The 24,251-nt window shown below is 40.9% G+C and overlaps 1 protein-coding gene across 2 annotated transcripts in view; it reads right to left on the minus strand.

Annotated features, from left to right (window-relative positions):
• Nucleotides 1-4,719: 4,719 nt before the first annotated feature.
• The window catches only part of IMPACT (impact RWD domain protein), a 45,601-nt gene continuing 26,069 nt past the window's right edge, over nt 4,720-24,251 (minus strand). For both annotated transcript variants that reach the window (XM_054017428.1, XM_054017427.1), the window contains exons 8-11: nt 20,148-20,221; nt 13,861-13,951; nt 9,585-9,719; nt 4,720-5,497 (exon numbers count right to left, since the gene is read on the minus strand). In XM_054017428.1, coding sequence (XP_053873403.1) covers nt 5,429-5,497; nt 9,585-9,719; nt 13,861-13,951; nt 20,148-20,221 — 369 coding nt within the window. In that variant the 3' untranslated portion in view covers nt 4,720-5,428. The remainder of the gene's footprint in view (nt 5,498-9,584; nt 9,720-13,860; nt 13,952-20,147; nt 20,222-24,251) is intronic.

Below are 24,251 nucleotides of genomic sequence, written 5' to 3' on the forward strand. Positions count from 1 at the left end.
AGCCCTACATTCATGGCCCTGCATGCAATTTCCCCACCCAGATGTGGCCCTCAGGCCAAAAAGTTTGCCCACCCCTGCACTATAGACATGCAAAACATTATTATTCATACAAAATCTGCACGCTATGTAAGTAATATCAGAATGTAAACTATATACGATACTCACTTCTGCTTTGAGCATTATCTCATTTCCAAGCATCATTGTGCAAACCACAGATCTTAACAACTGCTAAGCAGTGCTGCAAACTGTTTTCTTCACCTTGCTACCATATACTGAAGTTTGATCTAAACTAAGCTAACTGGATCTAATTCAACATGGGATTATCTGGTTGAAAATGAAAAGGAATAGCATCCCACTATTTCCATATATAGTAATAGAAATGACAGCTTTCATTTAGACATGTGAAAATGTAAGAGACCCGCTTACCACTAGAATTTTTCTTCCTTTTATGCGTACATTAGCAAAGAAATCCATTAACTTAGACACCCAGGTTAACTTTGTCAGGAGTTTGGAAACATCTTTTTGTTGGATGTTTGCTGATTATAAGACTCAAGCAATGCTTAATAGGACAGAAAAGTACCAAATAGAGAGCTAGTTCTGCCTTCTAACTGCTCCCTTTTTAGATCAGTCTTTAAAGGCAAAAACATTACAATAACTCCTCACTTACTGTTGTAGTTATGTTTCTGAAAAATGCGACTTAAGTGAAACGATGTTAAGCAAATCCAATTTCCCCATAAGAATTAATGTAAATGGGGAAGTGGGATTAGGTTCCAGGGAAATTTTTTTGGCCAGACAAAAGACTATAGATAGATAGAAAAATTCTGAGTACATGGTAGGAGTGTTGAATTAAATGTTTTATGCTTTTTTTCCCCTTCAACCTAAATAACTTTGCACTGAGGGTAATCAAAGTGCATCCTGCAAACCATGTGGCCGTTTATAAGACTAGCAGGAACTAGCTCTCAGTCATTCCTTTTGAATTCACCTTGGCTCATGGAGAACCCAGCACTTCGATAGAAAAGTCTTTTCTAACAACGTTGGGTTTGTTTGTTTGTTTGTTTAAAAATCCTTATCAGAGGGGCTGTTGGCAGAATGACAGCATTTAAATTTTCAATTTAAACACCTAGAAAAAGGAATGCAAATACTGTTTCTAGGCACTTCAGGGTCCTAGAGTGGTCATTGGGTTTCAGGTGCAGTCTGATTTGCTTCCAATACAGCAAAGTCATTGCAATCAAAATAATAAAAACATATTAAAGCACCCTTCTCCCCCTCTGTTCTCCAACTGCTGTTTGCACCCTTTTATGGGCATATGGAGAAGGCGGCTGTATTTAATGACTTAAGTAGGGATTAATGCCATATTAATTTCTCTCTTTGAATTTTCTTCTGATAAACAGATCACTCAATTTTTCCAACCTGCTGGAAAATCCTTTCACATTTATTGGATGAAATATGTATTTACTCCATAATTTGGTATCTGAATTACAGTGGTAGGGGACATTTAACAGCATTTAGTTTCTTTGCTTATTTAAAAGCACCATTATATTTTATTAGAAAGTATAAAATATATTTGGATAATGGGTTTTAATGCAAAGGAATTAGAATGACTTTTGCACATTTCTTCTTGTTTGATCCTATTTTCCAGTTAAAGTCCTACAAGATTTGATCTAGGTGATCCCATAGTAAATGAAGCATCATTGTGTTCAGACGGGGAGCATTGTGCTGCATTTAAATTTTGTTTTGTTAATTTTTAAATGCATCCATCCAAACCCTTACGAAAATACTGTAATATTTTGCATGCAAGTTCCAAAGCACTACAGCTTGCAATAGTAAGTAATACTACTGCAATGTTTTGGGCTATTACTTTAGGATACTGAAATTCACCTAATTAAGATAATAAAATGTTTCACTATTAAGGTGAAATATAGGAACGTCCATTTATTTTGGACTAGATTGTGTCTTTGCCAAAAGCCCTGATGACTTAAGGGGCAGACCAGGGACCACATTTTGACTCAGTCTCAACATACTGCCTTTTTCATCCCGTGCTCCATGGTGGGAGATTACACTGTGCCGACCCTATCCCTGACCCAGATTGTTTCCCCACATGCTGGCTGGCACAGCTAAACTGGCATGGAAAGAGTAGGGTGAAATCTTCATCCATTCCCTGCCAATCTGCATGGGATGGGGGGAAATCAGCCTTGCAGAGGTTGCTGTTCCCTGAGATATCCTTATCTCACACAGAAGAGAGACAGGGTGTGTCTTACTCCCCTGTACATCTCTGAACGGGCGCATACTGCAGACCACAACTTTGCCTTTTATTGCCCATAGCCATATCTCAAAATCACAAGAAGTTGGATTGCATCAGAGCTGTAAAAACTAACAGACTATCACGGCTAGAGAGATTAAAGCTAGAAAGGTTCCCTATAATTTATTGATCAGAACAAAACTGACATCCATCTAGAATTTACTAGCACATTAAACAGCACGTTCTCAGAGTTACATAACTTGTACTCCAGCAGAGTATCATTGAACACCATGCACATCTTCACTGTCAGATTTCAATAAACATCTCACTTGTCTTGATATCTACATCAATCCTAAACCTTTTGACATCTGACCTAGGCTGCCCTTCTATGCTTTAAAGGACAATGAAGAGACAGTTGTATGCAATCAAATGATTGAGCCCAATCCCCTTGAAGGTCTGTCAGCAGTCCAAAGTATCACAGGGAACACAAGTTCTTTGTCTGTAAGATACATTGGAGCATTTCTCACAATGTTGGGAACAAAAATCTACTCTCATGCTATGTTGCAAAACTTTGTTCTCAATCAAAGGCAGCTTTAAATTAGAAAAATACTTTTAAAAAAAGAGGATATAACTTCTCTTATCTTATCAGTTCAGAAGAGATAGTTCGCCAGCAGATAACATTCTTGCAGAAGAAACAAATGCAAGCATGATGGCCACCCTCCTGGAGGTGACACAAAGGGGACTGAACTGGGAACGTCCAGAGCTAAAAGCAGGAGCTGCTTGAGCTAAAGAGACAAGGCTCAGTAGCTGGCTGCTGTAACAAGTCGTCTATTCTCTGGACTGGCACAGAAGGGGATTTACACACCAGTGGTTACACAAACACATACATACTGTCATTTTGACTATTTGCTCTCAGAGATGTTATTTGCTACCTCAATTAAATGGGATTGTTTTTGCTCACTGATTCGTTGACAAACTTTTGTAATGGGAAAATAAACGACAACCAACACTTATCTGAATTTTCAGCTGAATAATTATTTGGGCAAAAATTCATGGAGCTTTTGGGTTTCTCTAACATCTTCATAAATAAATTGGCATTGGTTAAGGTATTCAAACAACAAACCATGTGACACCATGAATAAGAGCTTTGCAAAGTTACCACATTTATTCACTAAAATATCTGCAAATCATTTTTAGTATTATTTGAACAGCTCTAACGTAGAGACTTCCATGTCAACCTTTCCTAAGGATTCTCAAGTCTCTTAGCTTTGCTAGTCTGCTTTCCAATCTCCTTCAACTTGAGGGTTGATTTGTTATAGTTTATTTTAGGAGGAATATAGACCTAATTTTTAGAAGTGACCAAGGATTATGAGTTCCTCAATTCTGGAGTGCCTGACTTGACACTCCAGAAAGGAACTTGCTTTTTAGGGGGTACGGGCTCAGCATTTTCTGAAAATCAGACCCCTTTAAGGTATCTCAACTTGGGCATCTAAAAACTTAGACGTTTAAAATCACTAGTCACTTTTGAAAACATAAGCTAAAGTGTGCATTTTGGAAGGAGTGAATGAAACATACATATCATCATGGGACTGGAATCGATAGTGTTTGTAAAATATCTGAAGTCCAACCTATTTTTACATAAAATAATTGGAGCGATTTCTACCTCTGAGGAAAACACTGGAATATTGGGAATATTTGTCAACAGTTTACCAGAAGTAAAGGACAGTATTTTTGGCTTTAAGTGAATCCATCTGTAAGATAACAAAACAGCTGCAAAGGGATCTGTGGGTGGTCTGTTCTTTTGGAAATCGGGCCACTAAATGACTTATGCATAACTTTAGTATGACTAAACAGGTTATGAGATTTCTCCATTGCTGTGTGATACTCTGGTGTAGCTAGTTTAATCAGCCCAGGCCTATGGTAGAAAATGTTTGTGGGTATAACTGTACCAGCAACTTAAGGGCATATTCAAGTTATACTAGCAAAAAAGTGCTTTTCCTGGTATATTTTATATCAGTTTGGTGAGCAAAATAAACTATACTGTCAAAGCACTTTTTTTTTCTGATACAACTACATGTACACTAAGGCTTTTGCTGATATATAAATGCTATTAAAAAAAAGCATACCTCTCACTGACAGTGCTATATCACTAAAATTTTCTAGTGTGGACCAAGCCTATGAAAGTGGCTTTATTGTTAGAACTCAAATAGAAATTATCAACCCTAGCAATTAAAGATCATAAAAGTTAGAGATGAAAAAGACCTTCAGCTAATTGAGTACATCCAGACAAGTGAGAGATACAGGAAAAAAACCTCAGGATCCACATGGCAGGTCCTTAATGCATAAGAGGAATCCCATTGACTCCCTTTGCAGGATCAAGACCTAAATTTGCAGTATAGTAGAGAGAAATCTGGAAGTTCTATGAGAGAGGAAAAATTATTGTCATGAAAGATTCTACACAATTAACAAAACAGAACCACTTGTACAGATACTTGATATTTAATATTCATTATTAGGTGCAATACATGATGATTTCAAAATTGCTGTTTCCTATTTCAAAAACATTGGTTCTTCCAATTTTAGGGCACCTCACCTACACAGGTTTCAGCCTGACACACATGCAACAAAATTCTCAATGGATTGACCAAGTGACTTTTATAGTCTGTGGTTTGCCACCTTTTCTTTTGTTTTCTTCGTGATAGCTCTTGAGACTCCATCAAGCAGACTCCAAATTGTATGCTCAAGGACTAGATACACAAGAGAGCCTATCTGCTTTTTTTCTTAGGTACAGAAAGCTTTAAAAGACAATATTCTTTACCAAAGTTTTCATGTCTTCATCCCAATGTTGAAGAACCCTGCTGACTGAGTCCCAGTACAAGACAGGCACTTGACTAGTGACCTGATGGTATGGAGGCCAGTAAATCCATGTTCTGCCTGAATCAACTGTAGATGACAAAAAAAAATGGCTCTGGGTATGCACAGGACCCAGTTTAAAAGTATGAGAGTATGGAAAACTCATTTGTTTAAGCTCTCCATTCCAGAGCAGCTGAGGCAACCACAGAACAGAAAGAAAATGTTTCTAAGTCCTTGTTGAATTTTCTTCTGAATAAAAATATATATTTCTGAGGATCATGTTTAATTTTATATAAATATGTGTAAACTAAACTTTCTATGTTATTTTCAAATGAATTAATGTTCAGTTCTCTTCTTGTCCTTTTTTACTCTTTTGTTCTTTCCCAATTGCTTAGATGATTCTTCCTGAAAGAAAAAAAATCACACAAGTATGATTTCAGTAATCTCTTGCCTTCTAGTAAAGTCCATCTTGCTTTTCTGTGCATTGCTAAAATTCTTTTGAGGTGACTCACTACACTACACTTAATAGTGTAATCAGTTTAAAATATAATTCAGAGATTTTGTGATCATTCAGACTTGGATATTTAACAAGCTAACTTGCTTATTTAGTAAATGTTTGTCTTGAGCAACTCTAAAACCTATATTCATAGTTACAAAAGGAATTATTGCCCTGGCTCTGACCTCGCTTACAACAGCTAAGCTCTTCAGGCCAAGGATCTTATCCTCCTCTGTTTGTACATCAACTAACAGAATGGAACTCTGAACCTAACTGGGGGCTCTGGGCACAACCCCAATAAGCACTCAGATACTAAGGAAGAGAGCTGAATGAACAGATAAGATAGATATAATAAATAACTTCACACTGGTGTGACTTCATTGAAGTTACACTGTGTTAATAATAATACAGTGTAATGGTGTCTGTGTCTCACTGTTTCCGTGTTCAAATCAACACACACTGTTTACAAGCTGACCACTATGCAGGACCTCCTGTTTCTCATGTCTGGCATAAGTATCAAACACATCTGAACCTGTTGTAAAAACCTGTTGCCTTCCTACTGGCATGCAATTCTCACATTGTATGCATAATTTACAAAATGCTTTTGATCCTTTACTGGAAACTAGCTTTTAAAATGAAACAGAAAAGTTCATTAGTGGAACACATTAAAGAGTACTTTTGCATCCTGATTATTACGCTGAAGACAATTAGCAAAAAAGAACACTTTTCCAAGAACCACAATTGCTATCTACAGTACTAGTATCTTTAGCATTCATTTGATAAACATTTCACTGAATGATGTTAACCTCTACAAAGCAGATCAAATTACACACGCCTTAAAAGGAACCGAGTCAATCTGAAATGAAGTCATTAAAAAAAATGCACCAAAAGTAAATCCTGACTCCCTGAGGACAATTTTTTGTTTTACAATCACATTTTCCTATTTAAAAAAAATATTTTTCTCTCCCCTGCTGCTATGTGAACAATCCACAACCCACACAAAAGAGAGGAAATGGATTGACTATACGTATAAGGAAACAGTGAAATTCAAGATACACAAAGTGCTGTGAAATGCACAAACAAACAGAAAAGGGGGAAAGAAAATTCTTATCTCTTTCAGTTATAACCATCTTAGATGTACTTTGTATCAGAAATAAGAGAAAAGTTTCATGCAAAAAGTGTGATTTTTGAAGTATCCTTTAAACAACTGGTTCCAAGTGTCTGGATCCTTTTAGAGTTGGCAATTACATATCATATACATACATGCATATATACAAACATGATTTATATCTTCTAGAGTGAAGAGGAGGAAGGGAACAGAAACATTAAGAGACAGGAGAAGCTGGCATGGATAGTAAGGTGCCGGAGGTAGGGAATTTGAAGTTTCAATATTTGAACTGTTTGGGAAAATTAGAGAAGGATACAATTTTGATACTTAGTACTTATACACATAGGTGCCGACTCCGTGGTTGCTCAAAAATGGTGGGTGCAGCCAGATTTCCCCCCCCCCAGCTCCTCCCACCTGCTGGAGGCCCCGCCAATCAACTCCTCCCCCTCCCTCGCCACACATCCTGCTCACGTGATCAGCTGTTCCGCGGTGTGCAGGAGGCACTGGGAGGGAGGGGGAGGAGTAAGGGCGGTACACGCTCAGGAGAGAGGGCGGAACCGGGCAGGAAGAGGCAGGGTGGGGTGGAGCAGGGCGGGGTGGAGGCTTGAGGGAAAGGGTGGAGGTGAGGTGAGGAGAGGTGAGGTGGGGTGGGGTAGGGGCTTGAGGGAAGGGGTGAAGTGGGGGCTGTGGGTGGGGCAGAGCCAGGGAGTCGAGCACCTCCCCTCCCCGCCGGGGCACATTAGAAAGTCGGCGCCTCTGTTTATACATAACTTCTATTTCAGTACTTTGCAAATATTAATTCATCCTGTATGAGAAAATACTATTGCTTACCACAATGTATTACATAAGTAAGAATTATTATCTGAACTTTACAGATCAGGAAACAAAACCCAGAAAAGTTTAAGAGACTTTCCTATGATCACACAGGGAGTCTGCGCAGAGGTAGGATCAGAACTCAGATCACCAGACTTCAAATTAGTACAGCCCTGCAAGTCCAGGGGTATCTGCTTTATATCCGTGGACCATTTTTGCGGATAGCAGCACGGATGAGGATACAAATTTTGTATCTGTGCAGGGCTCTGACGGTAAGAGACGGGCAGGCAGCTGTGAGGAACCGCGGCACAGATCCTCCACCTGCTCTGGGTGGGGGGCTGGGACACGGGTCGGAGGCTGCTCGGGGCTCCCCACCCAGGGCAGGTGGAGGGTCCGCAGCAGCTTCCCACAGCTGCCAGTGCAACTCTACCCAACCCAACTCCAGCTGGGGAGGGGCGTGGCTCGGCTCAAAGCCGCTGCCTGGCCACAGTAAGAGCCTCCCCTGGGCAGGAGGCCCGAGCAGCCCCGGGCAGCTCCATAGGTCTTCCCCCTTCCCCTGGCCTGGCCAGCATGGAGCCCAACCAGTGAGCCGTGGGGAGTCGCAGTGGACCCCCACCTGCCCACGGTGCAGGGGTGGGGGACTGAAAGCAGCCCACAGCCATGTCCCCGCCCCCCAGGCTCTCTGCCCGGCCGAGGGTAGGTGGAGGGTCCGGGACTCCACGCGGGCTCCCCACAGCTGCCCACACGGCTCTCCCCAACCAGACTCTGGCTGGGGGGATGGCCTTGGAGCCTTAGCCTGGCCCCCAGTGTAGAGCCCTGCTAATCCGTGGATATGTGCAGATATCCTCATGCGCGGATGCGGATATCCGCAGATAATTTTTGCGGTTCGGATGCGGATACACATTTGTGTATCCTCGCAGGGCTCTACAAATTAGACTTTAACCATAAGCCCAACCTTACTCTTTTTCATGGCCCTGTTAAGAGTAATGCCCAAATTGGAATGTTACTCTGGAAGACTACTTAAAATCAGATGCATTTTATTGCTAGGATTCTGTGCTAAGCAGGAGTGTGGGCAGTTAAGGGAAGATATAGGAGAGGGAATATAGTTTCACCCTGGACTTGAGAGCAACACCACCAGGTGGTTTGTTATCAAGCTGTAAAATGCTTATATCAGTATTGTATAGTGCGATAAGGTAAACATTTTCAAAAGCAACTAAGTGATGTAGGAGGCTAAGTCCCATTCAAAGTCAATCCACTTAGGTGCTTGTGAAAAATTTTACCCTTAGTCTTTTCTTTGTTCTTGATTTCCATTCTTCTAATCTAGTTTTAAAAAGGGAAACTATTGTTTACATGTTTTTCTGTCCATATAAATTTCTTCTGAGAGCTGCTTTCTCTTTGATAAAGCATCAAAAATGTTGAATTGTACAATCATCGTTCAGCGAACGGTATCATTTCTGAAAAACAGCTCATTGTAGTTAAATAACCTGAGATTCATACAGTGTATCAGAACAAATGAGGTGTTTAAAAAAACAGATATAAATATCAGACCAATCCTGACCTCTTAGAAATTAATGTGAAAGCTTGCATTGATTTCAATGGGACTAGAACTTGGCCTCACTCAATCTCAGGGTCATTTGAGGATATGTCCCATGATGGTGCCTATCATGAATTTGGTTATCAGGCATGTACTCTAACTTGGGGATCTTTAACGCCATAGTCTTTACCCATGTAAGTCAGTCAGGTATTTACAAATTAACGTTTTTTCTTTTTTTACTTTTACATTTAACAAGCAATAAAACCAAAATTACACAACACAAGGGAAAATTCCAAAGAGGTAGGAAAACAAAGGGAAGTCTATGGAATCTTAATAGGGAGAAAAGTAGTGATGGAATCTTTTTAACTGAGCTCTTAAGTTTAGCATAAGCACTCAAAAATTACCATGGGGCAGATCCTCAACTGGTGTAAACTGTCATAGCTCCATTGACTTCAGCTGAACTATGAAAATTTACACAAATTGAGTACACGGCCCTATATGTTCAGATATCAACATTGTCAATCTACCAGTAATAACTTACAGCTGAATTTGTATAGCTGCATTCCACTAGTATATTTCTGGCACAATTGTTGATGTGTTTAAAGCGATCTGGTCCTAGCAGGATACCTCCATACCAGCGGGATACCACAACCAAAACATTACGGACATTCAAAATCTGTTTAAAAAAAAAACCCAGAACATTATTTTAAATAGATAAACACATAAGTCAACAGTGAAACTAGTTTCTTTTGTATAATTAAAGCTTTTTCTTTCCCAAAGGAACTTGCAAGGGATATTATTAAAGGGATACTTGTTGATTCACATTTATTATTTTTAAATATTATGCATTTTTAGTTACTATTTGTATTGAGGTCTGAATCCCTGGCCCATGAGCAGAGCTTCTATCTGCATTTTTAACTTTATCCTGAAACACTGTGGGGGTTAGGGCAGGTAATTGTCTTGGGCTGGTTCTCTGAAGACCTTTGTAAGCTGCAGCTTCAGAACATGCATGTGGGGAATAGTCCAGGTGAATGCTTTTCAGAAATGCTCCAAGCCTGGGCTGCTGCCACTTGCAGGGCAGCAAAATAGCACGTGGAGAAGACATGAAAGGTAAGGAGGACTTCATGTCTGAGTTAGGTTCTCTTCGCACCCTGAAAAAATAATTCGGGTGAGGAGGACTTGACTCTCATCTCTCCACTCAAACAGAAAAACAAGGCAAATATTGGCCATTTGCCTCTTTTGTCCCTCAAAAATACCCTCTCCCAGTTCCTGTGTTTTTAAATTAAGTTAAATGTATCTTTCCGCTTTACTCCCCCACCCCCCAATTCTCTTCTTATAAGTGCACTGGAGCCAGAGAATTTTGCCTAGCAGTACTTGCAGGAGGCAGTCCCTGTGCCTCTGGCTCATAGCCCCTCCCCTGGCTTTATGGGGCTGTGCCGCCTCGATCCCCCTCAGTTCCTTAGCACTGAAAGCCCAGACACTAGACTCGGATGAAGAGGGGATGGAGGGTGGGTTGTGGAATACACGTCTGCATCACATCTTGAAGAACCAGTGACAGTAAGTAACCACTTCTTTTTTAAGGAGATGCAGCCATTTATTCCACTTAGATGACTCACAAGCAGTACCCATAGGAGGCGGAGTCTATCTAAATAAGGATTCCAGGATTGCCCTTCCAAAGTTTGCATCAGCTCTGGAAGATGCGGTAATGGCATAATGGTTCATAAATGTATGTATGGATGACTATATGGCAGCCCTGCAAATGTCCAATATTGAAACATCATCAAGGACCACTATTGACATTGCTTGCGCTCTCGTAGAATTAGCTCACACCCACTCAGCGGGTGTAGTTGAAGCTATTTCATATGAAGACTTGATACAGGATGTTATCCATCTAAAGATAGTTTGTGAAGAGACTGCTCGATCCTTCATACGATCCCCGTACAACACAAAAAGGTGAGGCAAAGCACGAAATGGTTTAGTCCTGTCAAGATAGAAGGCTAGACATCACCTGACATCTAATGTATGGAGATGCTGCTCCTCTAGAGATGAATGCGGCTTAGGAAAGAACACAGGTAAATATACTGCCTGGTTCAAATGAAACCAAGAGGCCACTTTCAATAAAAATTTTGGGTGCAGCTGTAAAGTCAATTTGTCCTTGGAGAACTGTGTATAAGGTGCTACTGCAATCAGAGCCTGCAACTTGCAGACTCTACTTGCAGATTTTCTCACAACCAGTAACACAGTTTTCTCACACAAAAGCGGAAAGGAACAAGATGCCAGAGGCTCACAGAGGTCCCACTACGGCTGCCAGAACTGTGTGAAGGTCCTACAGAGGAACCAGCTCTCAGACTGGAGGATGGAGACGAAGAAGCCCTTTTAAGAATCTTGCTACCATTGCATTGGAAAAGACTGATCTTCCAGGAATGGGGGGATGAAATGCTGAAATTGCCGCCAGGTGCATTCTCAATGAGCTAAGCACAAGGCCCAACGACCAATGATGCAGGAAGTACTGGATAGAAGCCACCATCAGTTGAACTCTGCAGGCCGACAACCACATAGAAAATCATTTCCATTTCACCAAATAGGCAATTCTGGTAGAGGACTTTCCACTGTTGAATAGAACCTGCTGAAAGCCGCTGAACAATGCTCTTTCTCCTAATTCAACCATGAAGCAGCCACACAGTGAGATGGAAGAGAGCTGACTACGGGGTGCAAGCTGTGACCGTGATTCTGCATGAGGAGGTCAGGAGGGAGAGGAAGGGATATGGGAGGCTGAATCAGGAAGGTCATACAACCAAACACTGCTTGGACATGCCAGGGCAATGAGGATGAGCTTGACCTAATCCACTTTCAGATGACCTATGGAATGATCGGGATCAGAGGAAACGTATACAGAAGAGCCAATTGCCAGCTGAGATGGAAAGCGTCAGTCAGGGAGCCTGGACCAAATTGCATGTAATGATCAATATAATGAACACAATTCACCCCTGGTGTAACTCCATGAACTTCAGTAGTTACAGTATTGCAACTCAGGCATAAAATTGGAAGTTGTCCAATGGAAAACATATATGGATACACGCAATCCAACACAAATTCACCTGCAATGGCTCAACTATCGCTACCTAGCCCAGATAGATATGTTTTATATGGCAATTTATACAGAGAAACCTTATTTATGTAATTGTAAAAATATTGTCAAATTGTTCTGCCTTTGTATGTGGAAACAAGAATTCAATAAAAATTCCAGAATAAAAATGAATAAAGGGGCTATCTAGAAAAGAAGTGCTGAGACAATTTAAATACAGTTCATGTTTCACAATATACTTATACAACACTTGTGAGCTCAGTGAATTAACTCTAGCAAAGCAACTCCGGATATCAATTGTTCATAGTAAGCAGGATGCCAAATGGCATTAGGAAATTTTTGAGCTCTCTACCATTTTAAATCTAAAAGGTGTGTCTAAAATATTGTTTCTTCTAACCGGAAAGTACTATCTTGATTTAAGTGGTTTTAGTTTATCTTAGACAAGATAAGAGTCCTACAGAAGAGAAGACCACATCTTCACCGATCATATCACTAGAACACAGTGATATGATCATAGCACTAGAACCTCAGTGATAAAGAACTATGCCCAAGTTTGTGCAAGAGCTGGGGTTGCTGTTTTTTAAAAAATGGTGCAATACAAACACTACCCTTTCCTCAAAGCTATTTTTATTCATTCTTCATGAGAATGGGGAAGGATGAGCCATAGTATAGTTACTGCATAGAGTCCAATCTTCCTCCCGAGACATGAAGTATAATACTTTGTTCAGTTCTATTAGTGGTAGAGGTTAATTTAGTCTACTTTGTCATTTTGGGTGGAGTATCCTATAGAGCAGCTATAAGAATATGGAAAAGTTAAAAAAAAGATAGATAGAATTTATGAAAAAAGACCAGGAGTACTTGTGGCATCTTAGAGACTAACAAATTTATTTGGGCATAAGCTTTCGTGGGCTAAAACCCACTTCATCCAATGGGTTTTAGCTCACAGAAGCTTATGCCCAGATCATCCGATGAAGTGGATTTTAGCCCACGAAAGCTTATGCCCAAATAAATTTGTTAGTCTCTAAGGTGCCACAAGTACTCCTCGTTCTTTTTGCTGATACAGACTAACACGGCTACCACTCTGAAACCTGTCACCATGCAAAGTAGAATTTATGGTTTAACTTCTTGCCTCAAGTTTCAGTAGAATAGAGACTGCTTAGACTGCAAATGATATACTAACCTGCAAAAACTGCAAACCTCCAAATGAAGATTAAAACAACAGAAAGAGCAGAAGTGGGTGAATTTCCCAATTTACATTATCAGTCATAAGTGTGTTTAAGCAGGAAGTCAAGAGATCTCACTGAAGAGCTACAAATAAACTTATGAACTGCTACTACTCAAGTGCTCATACACTTTTCTTTCCTCTGGGAACTATGCTTTCCTGATCTACACAGAATAACTCTCTCAAATATCTAATTGATGTGGTGTTAAGCAAAGTGATGGTCCTAAGTAGAATCTTACAAGCTGGTTTGTACTGTTCCTTTGGGAACAGCAGGCCTGATAATTCAATGAGTATTCAGTGGATAAGGGGCTGGACACTGCAGGGAATGCTCTGAGAACCTGGGAGTTGGTGTGTGTCTATCATTACCTAATAGAACTACTTTTTTAAAAGCCAGATAATATACAGAATACTAAATCAGCTTAAGTGCGTAAAGCTGTGAGCCTTATTTATGATCTATGATTTTTAAAACACATTTAAAACTATCTAAAGACAAAGTTTGTTTCCTTTAACCTGCATAAGATGGAGGAGGCGTCCACCTGCTGCTGTCTCCCCATCATCTTCACAATCCTGTAAGTACGTCTGTTTGTCCTCACAGTATATTCTGAAAACAAGCAACAGTATTAGAACCTAATCCAAAAATATCAATCACTTAATATTTTTACAGTATGACACCCTGGCACACCCCAATATTCACCACTGTCATGTAATTAGGATATGTTTTGTACAAAGTATGCCTTGTGAGGAATCATTCTAAAAGTCTTGATCTGCTAGACAATAATATCTCGTTGGATTGTATATGCTATCATCGTATGTGCAGTTATGAAGTTTGGCTATGTATGTGTTACTGAAACATGTTGTGAAGTTGAAAACACCCACAAGCAGCCTTTCAGGTTCAACAGTAAAAAGGCCAATGTTAATGGCTTGTTGAGGAAATGCACACAAACACAAGTATTACCCCAGAAACCTCTCAGAAATAGCACTACATAATGGGAAATATTTAGCCAGGTCATAGCAAAAGAGCTTTCAAGCAAGTGGGAAGAAGATATAAAAGGGGGACAATGACATCATGATGGTACCTCACTCTCTCTGGAAACACCTGAGGGGCAAGGACTGAGTTGTGGAAAGTGATGGTCCCAGGCTCGAGGGATTTTTAGCCTGTGTATAAAAACCTGGGAAAGCCAAGGCAGCTTGTGCCTTAGGAATCTACCAGCCTGTTTATCATCAGGGTGAGAATTTGCTAATTCATATCCTACCTATCTAGTGTGTTAAGCTCAGTTTGCAGTTTTGTTTATTTACTAAGGTAATATGCTTTGATCTGTTTGCTATCACTTATAATCACTTAAAAGCTATCCTTGTGTAGTTAATACATTTGTTTTTGTTTTGTCTAAAACCAGCGTGTGGAAATTATAACTTGGGGCAGAAAACTGTTGCATCTCTCTCTCGCCACACTGAGAGAGGGGGCGAATTTTATGAGCTTACGCTCTACAGTTCCCTGTGCAGCACAAGACAGTATAATTTTGGGTTTAAACTCCAAAGGGGAGTGCGTGCCTTAGCAACGGGAAGGTGCCTTAGCTAAGCCTTCTCATGCAGAGCTAATCTCGGCATGTGTGTGTGAAGCTGCAGCTGGGTGTGTCCCTATCTGTGTGTATGCTGATGAAAGAGCAAGCTTGAAGAGCTTGGCAACTTATCACAGCACCACAGTGAAAAAGGAAGCCCAGGCTGGTTAGTCAGGCAGGCTCAGTAGTACCCTAGTTCCAAGTGGCACTCCAGGGGGAACCTATCACATACAGAATTACTGATATCTTCGAAAACTTTCATAAACACTGTGTAATCAACAACTTTGTTTACCAAGGACATCTGCATGAAAACAGGATTGCTGTTTCTTAAGACCCCATCTGTAGGGATTGAATGTCTCAGGAGGTTGGTAATGGAAAGCATAGTTTTTCACTTCTTGGACACTGGCTCACGTCATCCAGGTCAGCAGAGAGTTATTAGCATTTGATGACTGTTCTGTCTGATAGGACTAGGACTCACATGGACAGAAACTCATCTGAAGTCCCAAGCTAAGCAAAGAAAACCCTCACCAGAGTTCTGAATTTATTTACAACTTTTTTAATGTGATCAAAATAAAACAGACTAATAGAATCTGTGGCCACATTCTCTATATGCAGCTCAACAGATTTTAAACACTAAATCAAATAATACAAACAAACCAGCTCTTATCTCTCCCGTGATCCCTGCCTTGGCTCTCAGATGCCCACCCCTAGCACCTAGAAGGAGCCTAAGACTTACATCTTGTCTTTACTGTGAAAACAGTGGGGTTTCTACCATGTGTTAGCTAACAAATAGCAACTAATGTGATACAATTCTAGTGTGGACAAGGCCGTTGTAATTTTCACACATTAGCCGGTTGAGGTAAACCCTAGGCCCCCCACCATAATGTTTATCTCAACCTGCAAACACATGTGAGAACTACGAACTGCCTTGTCCACGCTAAGAGTTTTCCATGTGTTAATTACCCAGGGTTAGCTAATACAGAATAAAAACACACCTTTTTTCCTATGGGTCCCCTGCAGAATGTCAAAATGTTATTTTGAGAATACAAACGTTTGTGGTTTACCTTAGTCTAGCATTAGAGTACATAACAAACATTTATCTGTACCACAGAACAAACATTTGGGGAGTGTCTACCCTTGTTTCTACAAAAGCATTAAACACATCAGGTTAACAGGCAACCAATTAGCCTGAGATAAAAACTCTAGTTTAAACAAATCCTTAGGTTCTGAGCCTAACTAGGTTTAGCTGAACCGAGTTACATGACAGTGCAGGTAGAAGTTATAGATCAGAAAGGGAGTCTCAAGTCTGGTCTACACGGAAAACATACATTGGCATAGCTACATCTCTCAGCAGTGTGAAAAATCCACGTACAGATGTAGCTATGCCAACCTAATCCCTGGTGTAGACAGCACTAGGTCGACAGAAGAATTCTTCTGTCAACCTACCTACCAGCTCTCAGAGAGGTGGATTAACTACAGTGATGGGCAAACCCTTCCCGTCGCAGTAGTGAGTATCTACACTGAAGCACTACAGTGGTGCAGATGCAGTGCTGCTGCTGCGTTGTAAGTGTAGACATAGCCTCCAGAGCTCTAGTAAAACTATTTTTGACATCAGTGGAGTCATGATTTCACTGTCAATGTGAAAGTACGACTGAGTTTTAACTCAGATTCCCCAGGCCACTCTTTGGCTCTGTGGGGCTTCCCCTGCATCCAGGAACAGCTCTGGAGCAGGTTGTGTCATGAGTAATGCTCAGATTTTGTCACGGATACAAAATGGGGAGGGAGGATGGTCCAAATGGGCCAGGGGGCCCTCGCCGCACACCATGGATGAGTAGATGCAGGGGGACCCCTCGCCACCCACTGCGGCTGAGCAGCTGAAGGGGGGCTCCCACCACCCGCCATGGTTGGGCAGCTCTGGGGTCACTCACTGCCCACCAGAGCTGGGCAGCTGTGGGGAGCCCCACTGCTTGCAGCAAGTGGGAGCTCTGGCTTCCCTGTGCCGCCCTTGGCGGCTGGAAACTCCAGGGGACCCCCACCACCCACAGGGGCTTAGAGCTCCAGGGTCCCCCTGCTGCCCAGCGTCTACGAGCTGCTGAGGGGCCAGCCGTCAGCAGCAGCTGAGAGCTGCAAGGCTGCCACAGATTCCGTGACTTCCATGACATAATCGCTGCCTTAGTCATGCATGAGAGGCTTGCACATCAGGCACTGTAGGAGCTGTACACCCTGGAACAGGTGATTTATATTGATAGGACTATGGCCTCAGTCTAGTTCCAAACAATTATCCACACAATTGGCATCATGCCACTTGTTACCCAAACTGATTTCATAACCTTTGTTTGTAACATCACACTCAGTTATTATAGAAGCAATGTAATCATGAAAAGAGAATTGTGTCATCAGGTGAAGAATATGAAGTAAAAATAAGATATTTTTGGTTTTGTTTAAAGTGTATGTAGCTAGTGACGGAGAGAGGTGTCATATTGGCAATAGTAAAAACGGAAATCTTCTGTTCACAGGCAGATATAGCATGGGTGGTATTCAAACCTCCTCTTCCTACCATTTTGCTCTTTGGTAGTACCACCAATAGATATAACTGTCTAGGTCAGTTTTCTTGCATGGTGTTTCAGATCATTGGCTTCTTTGCTACGACTGCCAACAAGGGATAACTGTTAGCATCAGTTGTAGTGATGGTGGTTTTTGTGATGTGGATCTGGACTGAGATCAAGTCATATATGAAGCCTATGTGAAATGAGTTTATGATAGGTAGGGCTGCTGGTAGCTCTCATTATTAAGGTTGCCCAAAACTTCCTATATTAAGACCCCATTTTCAGTTACTTATAACTTTGCCAAATTTTTACCATTTGGGTGAAAGTTTCCATGGCAGGTGTCTGCCTCTGGCTGAATTTTTGGGGAAAATTTCAGCCAAAACGCTTCATCTGCTTCCAAGAACGAGACTAAGGAATAATACTTTTTGCCCATATTCAAAAATTCTGGCGACCTTCTTTTTTTGAGAAGCTCTAGTGTCCTCATGTTTTGGAGAATGGATTTGAAATTTGGCAGAGGACTGACTTTTACATCAAGGACGTACTTTTTGTCATCCTCATTAAAATATGCCCAAATTTGGTCAAGATATAAGCCTATTAGAAAATCACAATTTGCACAAGTTCAGTCTTAGACCTTCTCAGCAAAACCTCTGAAGATTCCATTCACACTGGGCATACTCCAGCCCAGGGATGAGCAGAAATTTAATGTGCAACCTTAATTCATCCCTCTGGTGCATATGAATTATGATATAGTTCTTAATAAAAAGATGACATCATTTCCACAGGACCCGTTTTATTCAGTGCACAGGATGGACAGTACTCAATGACTAGCTGTTCAATATTTTGTTTCATCCTCATTGTTCAGTGTGTGATGCTAGGCCTTATTTACTGCACACTATTCAGACCCTGCTATGAAGACAGGCAACCTAAATTCTGGTATTTCCTAATTTTTCAGTGCTTGACTTTGCAACCTTAAAAATCGTTCTTTTAATGTCATTTTTTTGCAAGTAGTATACATAAAATGTATGTTTGTGTATATGTGTTTCTCTCACACACACACAGTTTAACAAACACACACAAATCCACTGGAGTGTCTTTTTGGAAAACTGGAAATAACCTTCCTCAGCCAAAACCCTGCATGCAAATATTCAGCCTAGAATATTTTATCATCAAAATAAAATAAATGGAAGTGAAGAGATTTAAATGTAGGCCAGGAAAACAGTTTATGGGATGTTTTACTTTATATTTTATTTATATGTACAATACAGTAATTGCACATTATCTTCAAAGCAGTGTGTCTCTAATGAATTTTGACCATGGAAATGTGGCTGAGATAAAACATTGTTGTCTGAGTACCATCCACACAAACTGATTTTAGACATTTCCTGAGTAGCTTTTAAATATACTGTCCTCTATGTCCCTCTTCGCCATGCTTTGTCCACATGTGTAGTAAGTGAAGGCCCTAATGAAGGCCCAGTATGAGGCCTGAGGCCTGAACCAAACTAAAGTAATGGTCAAGACTTTGCTAACATAAAGCAAAGTTAAGCTGTGAGCAAGAGGCAGGCCCTGCTCACAGAAGCTGGCAAGAAAAGGGCTGATATTGCATAAATATATATTCACCTCGCATAGTTAAACATGGTACCAAGATACACTATACCGGAACATTCCACAGATAACATGGAACAGGCCGACCCATCCCAAAGACAGGGGCAAAAGGGTAAAATGATGGATAGAGTTGTTTTGATCGAACCAACATGTACAAGGTGAGAGGCGGCACCTTGCTATGTAGAGGGGTTGCACCTCAATACGTCAGGAGTGATGTGTAACTTGTTTGTACCTGTGTATAAAAATGTATCCCTGGGGTGGTGTCTTTGTCCGGCCACGGGGGCAGTGGAAAGTCCCGCCACTGAGTCGGGTCCTTGCCAAGAGGCATCTATTAGTAGTATGCCCGGTAGACTAAGTAATCTACGGGGAAATGCAATTGTGTCCGAGATCGCAATAAACCTGGCCTAGGTGCCTTTGTACCTTACTAGACTCTGTGGTCATTGGGGGTTCTCGTCGGGTCTGCTGTGTCAGCTATCTGCGCAGAGCTGGGGCAGCACACAGAGGAAACACACGCACGCAGCCGAGTGATATCAACAGGAGAAAGCAGAAGCACCACATATGTGGTATGTGCGAGTGTGCATGTGTGTGTATGTATATTTATTTCTCTTCCCACTCTATTTCCCCGGTGCCATACTTATTTATTATTTGTATTGCAATAGTGCCTTGGGACTTCAGTCAGGGCTGTGGGTCTCATACAGATACATAAAACAAAAAAGAGGTTTCTGTCCCAAAATGTTTACTATCTATTTTTCTTTCTATTTTCATGATGAATTAGTGGATTCTGCTAGAAGGACTGTTTTCATCCAATAGCATTCCAAAGGTGTATGAGTAGATTCAGAATGATCAGTAATTTTCAGACCATATGGAATCAATGTGTACACTTTTGACTTGTAGATCACTCTTAGGCATTGTTTGAATCCAAATGCAGTGTAAGAAGATTATACGACCCTATAACACAATTTCTGATTTTTATTTTATATCTGTGATCTTCATGGGTTCTATGAGTATGTTTATCCATAACAAAACTTAATACTCTTAATGTATAGTTAGGGTCAAAGTTACTGAGGCTGAAAATTCTCTACTCTTCACTCACCTGTATGCATATATGTTGTGGGTAGCACTCGCTATTTTCTTATTCTCATACAATTTGGCAAGAACCATTTTCACCTTGAAAAACAACAACAGGGTTTGTAGGCATCATTTGTAAAGGATCTGTACACAGATGTTAAAATAAACAATTATCTAACATTAATCTTGAATTGTTTTATTGTATCAAAAGAAATTGGTGTTTAAAAAAAGTAAGTAAACTATCCAACATAGAAGAACAGATACTTCTATCCCTATAGCCTCTCGATTGCCCTGATTCAGCAAGGTACTTAAGTATATGCTTAACTTTAAGCACAAGATGGGACTATTGTTTATGTAACTTGCAAAATCCGGGTCTATAAGCATTTCTAGAGCCCTCATCATCCTAGAATTTAAGCGCTATACAGTCTACTGCATACTCCCTTGACATGCAGGTGTAACTACTAAAGTAAGCAGTGGTGATTATACAGAGCATGATGTAAAGAAGATACAATAATTTCTATAACATTAAAGGTGTTTACTTCTGGAAGTTAAGAATGAATTTGCTGATATGTCTCTCCTATATCAATATGCAATGCATCTGTTGTTCACCCTGTTCGTGCGAAACACTCACATAACATATTGGATGGTCTTTAGAGTTGCACATTACACAAGTTGCACAAGCATAAATTTTGCAAAGTCAGCAGATTACTTGAATTCTATGATGAATTCTGGGGACAACGTGAGGAACAGTACTAATGTTTTTTTAAAAGGTGATGACCAGTTCATTCAGCAGAGCTTTATTTATTCCTAGAGCTTCACTCTATGAGTCGAAAGCATTTAAAATTGCTTTTGTAAATGGGGAGGAAGCAGATTTCTCTCTTTTAACACATATAATACAGTATGTGAATAGCGGAGCCAGGCTATCCCATTGACTATTGTTCCAATTGAGCATACTGGTCACATTGTAAGAAATTGATAGACTGAAAAGGATAGACCTATTTAAATATATAGCATTGATGACTTCGTAATGTTCTTGTTTTACTATGCAGAAAAATAATCTCTTAACAAGTTGCTATCTCTGTTTTTAAACAAATAGCACTTTTTAAAACATCATTTAGTAAATCAATATTAATTCCTCTTCTGTGTCTAATTAAACAAACTTCCAATTGTTCTGCCCTTATCAATTGGGTCTAGCAAAGAAAAGAGCTTTGCTAAAGACACTGTTTTAATAAACAATGCATAATTAATACTACTTTAAGCAAAATATTATTAAAGTTGTGAGAGCTTAAGAAAGCATCCCTGGCAAGCAAATTGTTTTTAATTCCCCACTGATCCTACTTGTTGCATTTTTTATATATTTAAAACTGTAAGCTACAAGAAGCAGAGAACTTAACTCTGTATATGTCCATCAGGCACCTAGCAGAGTTTTAGAGAACTTGATAAATAGTAAACAGTAACAAGGTGAGGGTAAAAAGAGGGAAAATAGGAGCACTCAGTTATCACAAAGTCAAGATGTTGAAAACAAAATTAATCAAAGAACCAAAGGACATGAAGAGAAGAAATTCATTTGAATTGCTCACACTCCAATGCTAGGAGCCCGGGTAATAAATCAGAGGAATTGAAATTGCTAATTTATGAACATAAATTCAATCCCATTGATATTACTGAAACCTGGTGGGATGATCTGCACAACTGGAATGTTAAAATCAATGGTTATAAGCTATTTAGGAAGGATCGAGTGAGCAAAAGGGAAGGGAGAGTGGCACTCTGTCAAAAATAGCATTACCTGTTTCCGAGTCACTGATAACTCTGAAGAAAATGATCTTAAATGCATTTGGATCAATGTCCTAACAGATAAAGCACAAGACAGGGTACTAGTTAGTGTCTGCTACAGATCACCAAATCACACTAGAGACAGAATGACTGACTCCTTATGTGTCTATCTACACTGTGTAGGAAAAAAAACAGCATGATCATGAAGGACTTTGATGTGAATGACATATGTTGGAGGTCTTATGCTGCCAATATTAAAACATCCTTGGAATTTCTAAACATTATAGATGAGAATTTCCTAACTCAAAAAGTGTTGCAACCAACACAGGGGAATTCTACATTAGACCTTGCCCTAACAGATAAATAGGAACTGATCACAGAAGAGAAGGTTACTCATCTTGCAGTAACTGAGGTTCTTCGAGATGTGTCCCCCTGTGGATGCTCCACTCCAGCTGTCACTGTGGGTGCTCCACTCCAGGTGTCAGTGCATCCTGGAGCCGTTGATCGGGATCTTCAGTAGCAGTGCCTGGTTGGGACGCATGCGCCCAGCTGTTGTCTCGTGGCATCATTAGGGTGCATGCACGTCCCGCACCCCTTCAATTCCTTCTCTACCGTAGAGTCATCTGATTCATACTCCAAAGTAGAGGGGAGAAGGGTGGGTAGTGGAGCACCCACAGGGGGACACATCTTAAAGAACCTGAGTAACCTTCTCTTTTTCTTTGAGTGCTGTCCCTGTGGGTGTTCCACTCCACGTGAATGTGAAGCAGTACCCACTACGGTTGGTGGGACTTTGGAGTTGCGTCGTTGATAACGGTGGACAGTACTGTGTGGCCTACTATGGCGTCTGCCATATTGTCCTGTGTGATAGCATAATGTTTGATGAATGTGTGGTCTGATGCCCATGTGGCCACCTTGCATATGTCGGTAATAGGTACGTTTTGCAGGAATGCAACCGATGTTGACATTGCTCTAGTAGAGTGTGTTCTAATGCCCTCTGGGGGTTGAACATTCTGGGTCTGGTAGCAGGACCTAATGCATTCAGAAATCCACTTGGAGAGTCATTGCTTGGAAATAGCAGCACCCTTCGATCATTCGGTAATGGACACAAATAGTCTTGGAGATTTTACGGAATGCCTTAGTACTGTCTAAATAAAAGGCAATTACATGTCTGACATCAAGAATATGTAATGCCGCTTCCTGTGGGTTCTTATGAGGTTTAGGGTAGAATGCAGGTAGGTGTATTGGGTGATGGAGATGGAAGGTGGACGCCACCTTGAGAAGAAATTTGGGGTGGGGTCGCATTGTAATCTTGTCTTTGAAGAAAATCATGTACAGAGAGTAGGTCATTAGTGCGCTTATTTCCCATACCCTTCTTGCCAATGTTATGGCGACCAAGAATGCTACTTCCATGGACATGTGTAGTTTGGAGGAGGTAGCCAGTGGTTCAAAGGGAGGTTTCATAAGACCCTGGAGAACTAGGTTCAGATTCCAGGTAGCTGCAGGTAGATGAATCTCAGGGTAAAGGTCTTGAAGGCCCGTGAGGAAGCGTTTTTATGGTGGGGTGGATGAAAACTGAAAATCCATCCAGCATGTCATGGAAGGTATTAACTACCGCAAGGTGTACTCTGATAGAGCTGAGTGATAGTCTGTCTTTTTTTAGTTGTAAGAGGTAGTTCAAGATATCAGGGAGAAGCGTGGTATGGTGTGGCAAGTTTCTGTGGAAGCACCATATGGAGAACCGTTTTCACTTTTGAAGGTAAGTCTTACGAGTGGAGTCTCGTCGACTATGCAGGACGACATGTTGGACCTGCTCCGAACAAGCTAGGTTGTGTGTTTGGAACCATGAAGGAACCATGCCGTCAGATGGAGCTTCTGCAGTTGCGGATGAAGAATCCGACCGTTGCCCTGGGAGAGCAGATCCAGTCTGTTGGGAAGAGTTCTTGGAGGGTGGATGGACATGTACAGCAGGTAAGGATACTATGTTTGTCTTGGCCAGGCTGGGGCAATACGTATGACACTGGCCTTGTCCTCTTTGATCTTGTGTAAGATTCTGCATATCAGTGGGATGTCCGGAAAAGCGTACGTGTGTCTTGTTCCACGGAATGAGGAATGCGTCTCCGGGGGACGCGGTTCCAAGTCCCACTCTGGAGCAGAATACATGGCATTTGCAGTTTTGTGATGTGGCAAACAGGTCTACCGACGGGGTGCCTCAGTGGGAGAAGAGCTGTCACAGTATCATGGTGTGCAATTCCCATTCGTGTTCTTGTGAGAAGTGTGTGCTGAGTGTGTTGGCGGTAGTGTTCTGACACCCAGGCAGATAGGAAAGCAGTGATCTCTATGCGATGTTGTATGCACC

The sequence above is a fragment of the Malaclemys terrapin genome, chromosome 2 (assembly GCF_027887155.1).
Source record: "Malaclemys terrapin pileata isolate rMalTer1 chromosome 2, rMalTer1.hap1, whole genome shotgun sequence".
In the NCBI taxonomy this organism is placed as follows: domain Eukaryota; kingdom Metazoa; phylum Chordata; order Testudines; family Emydidae; genus Malaclemys; species Malaclemys terrapin.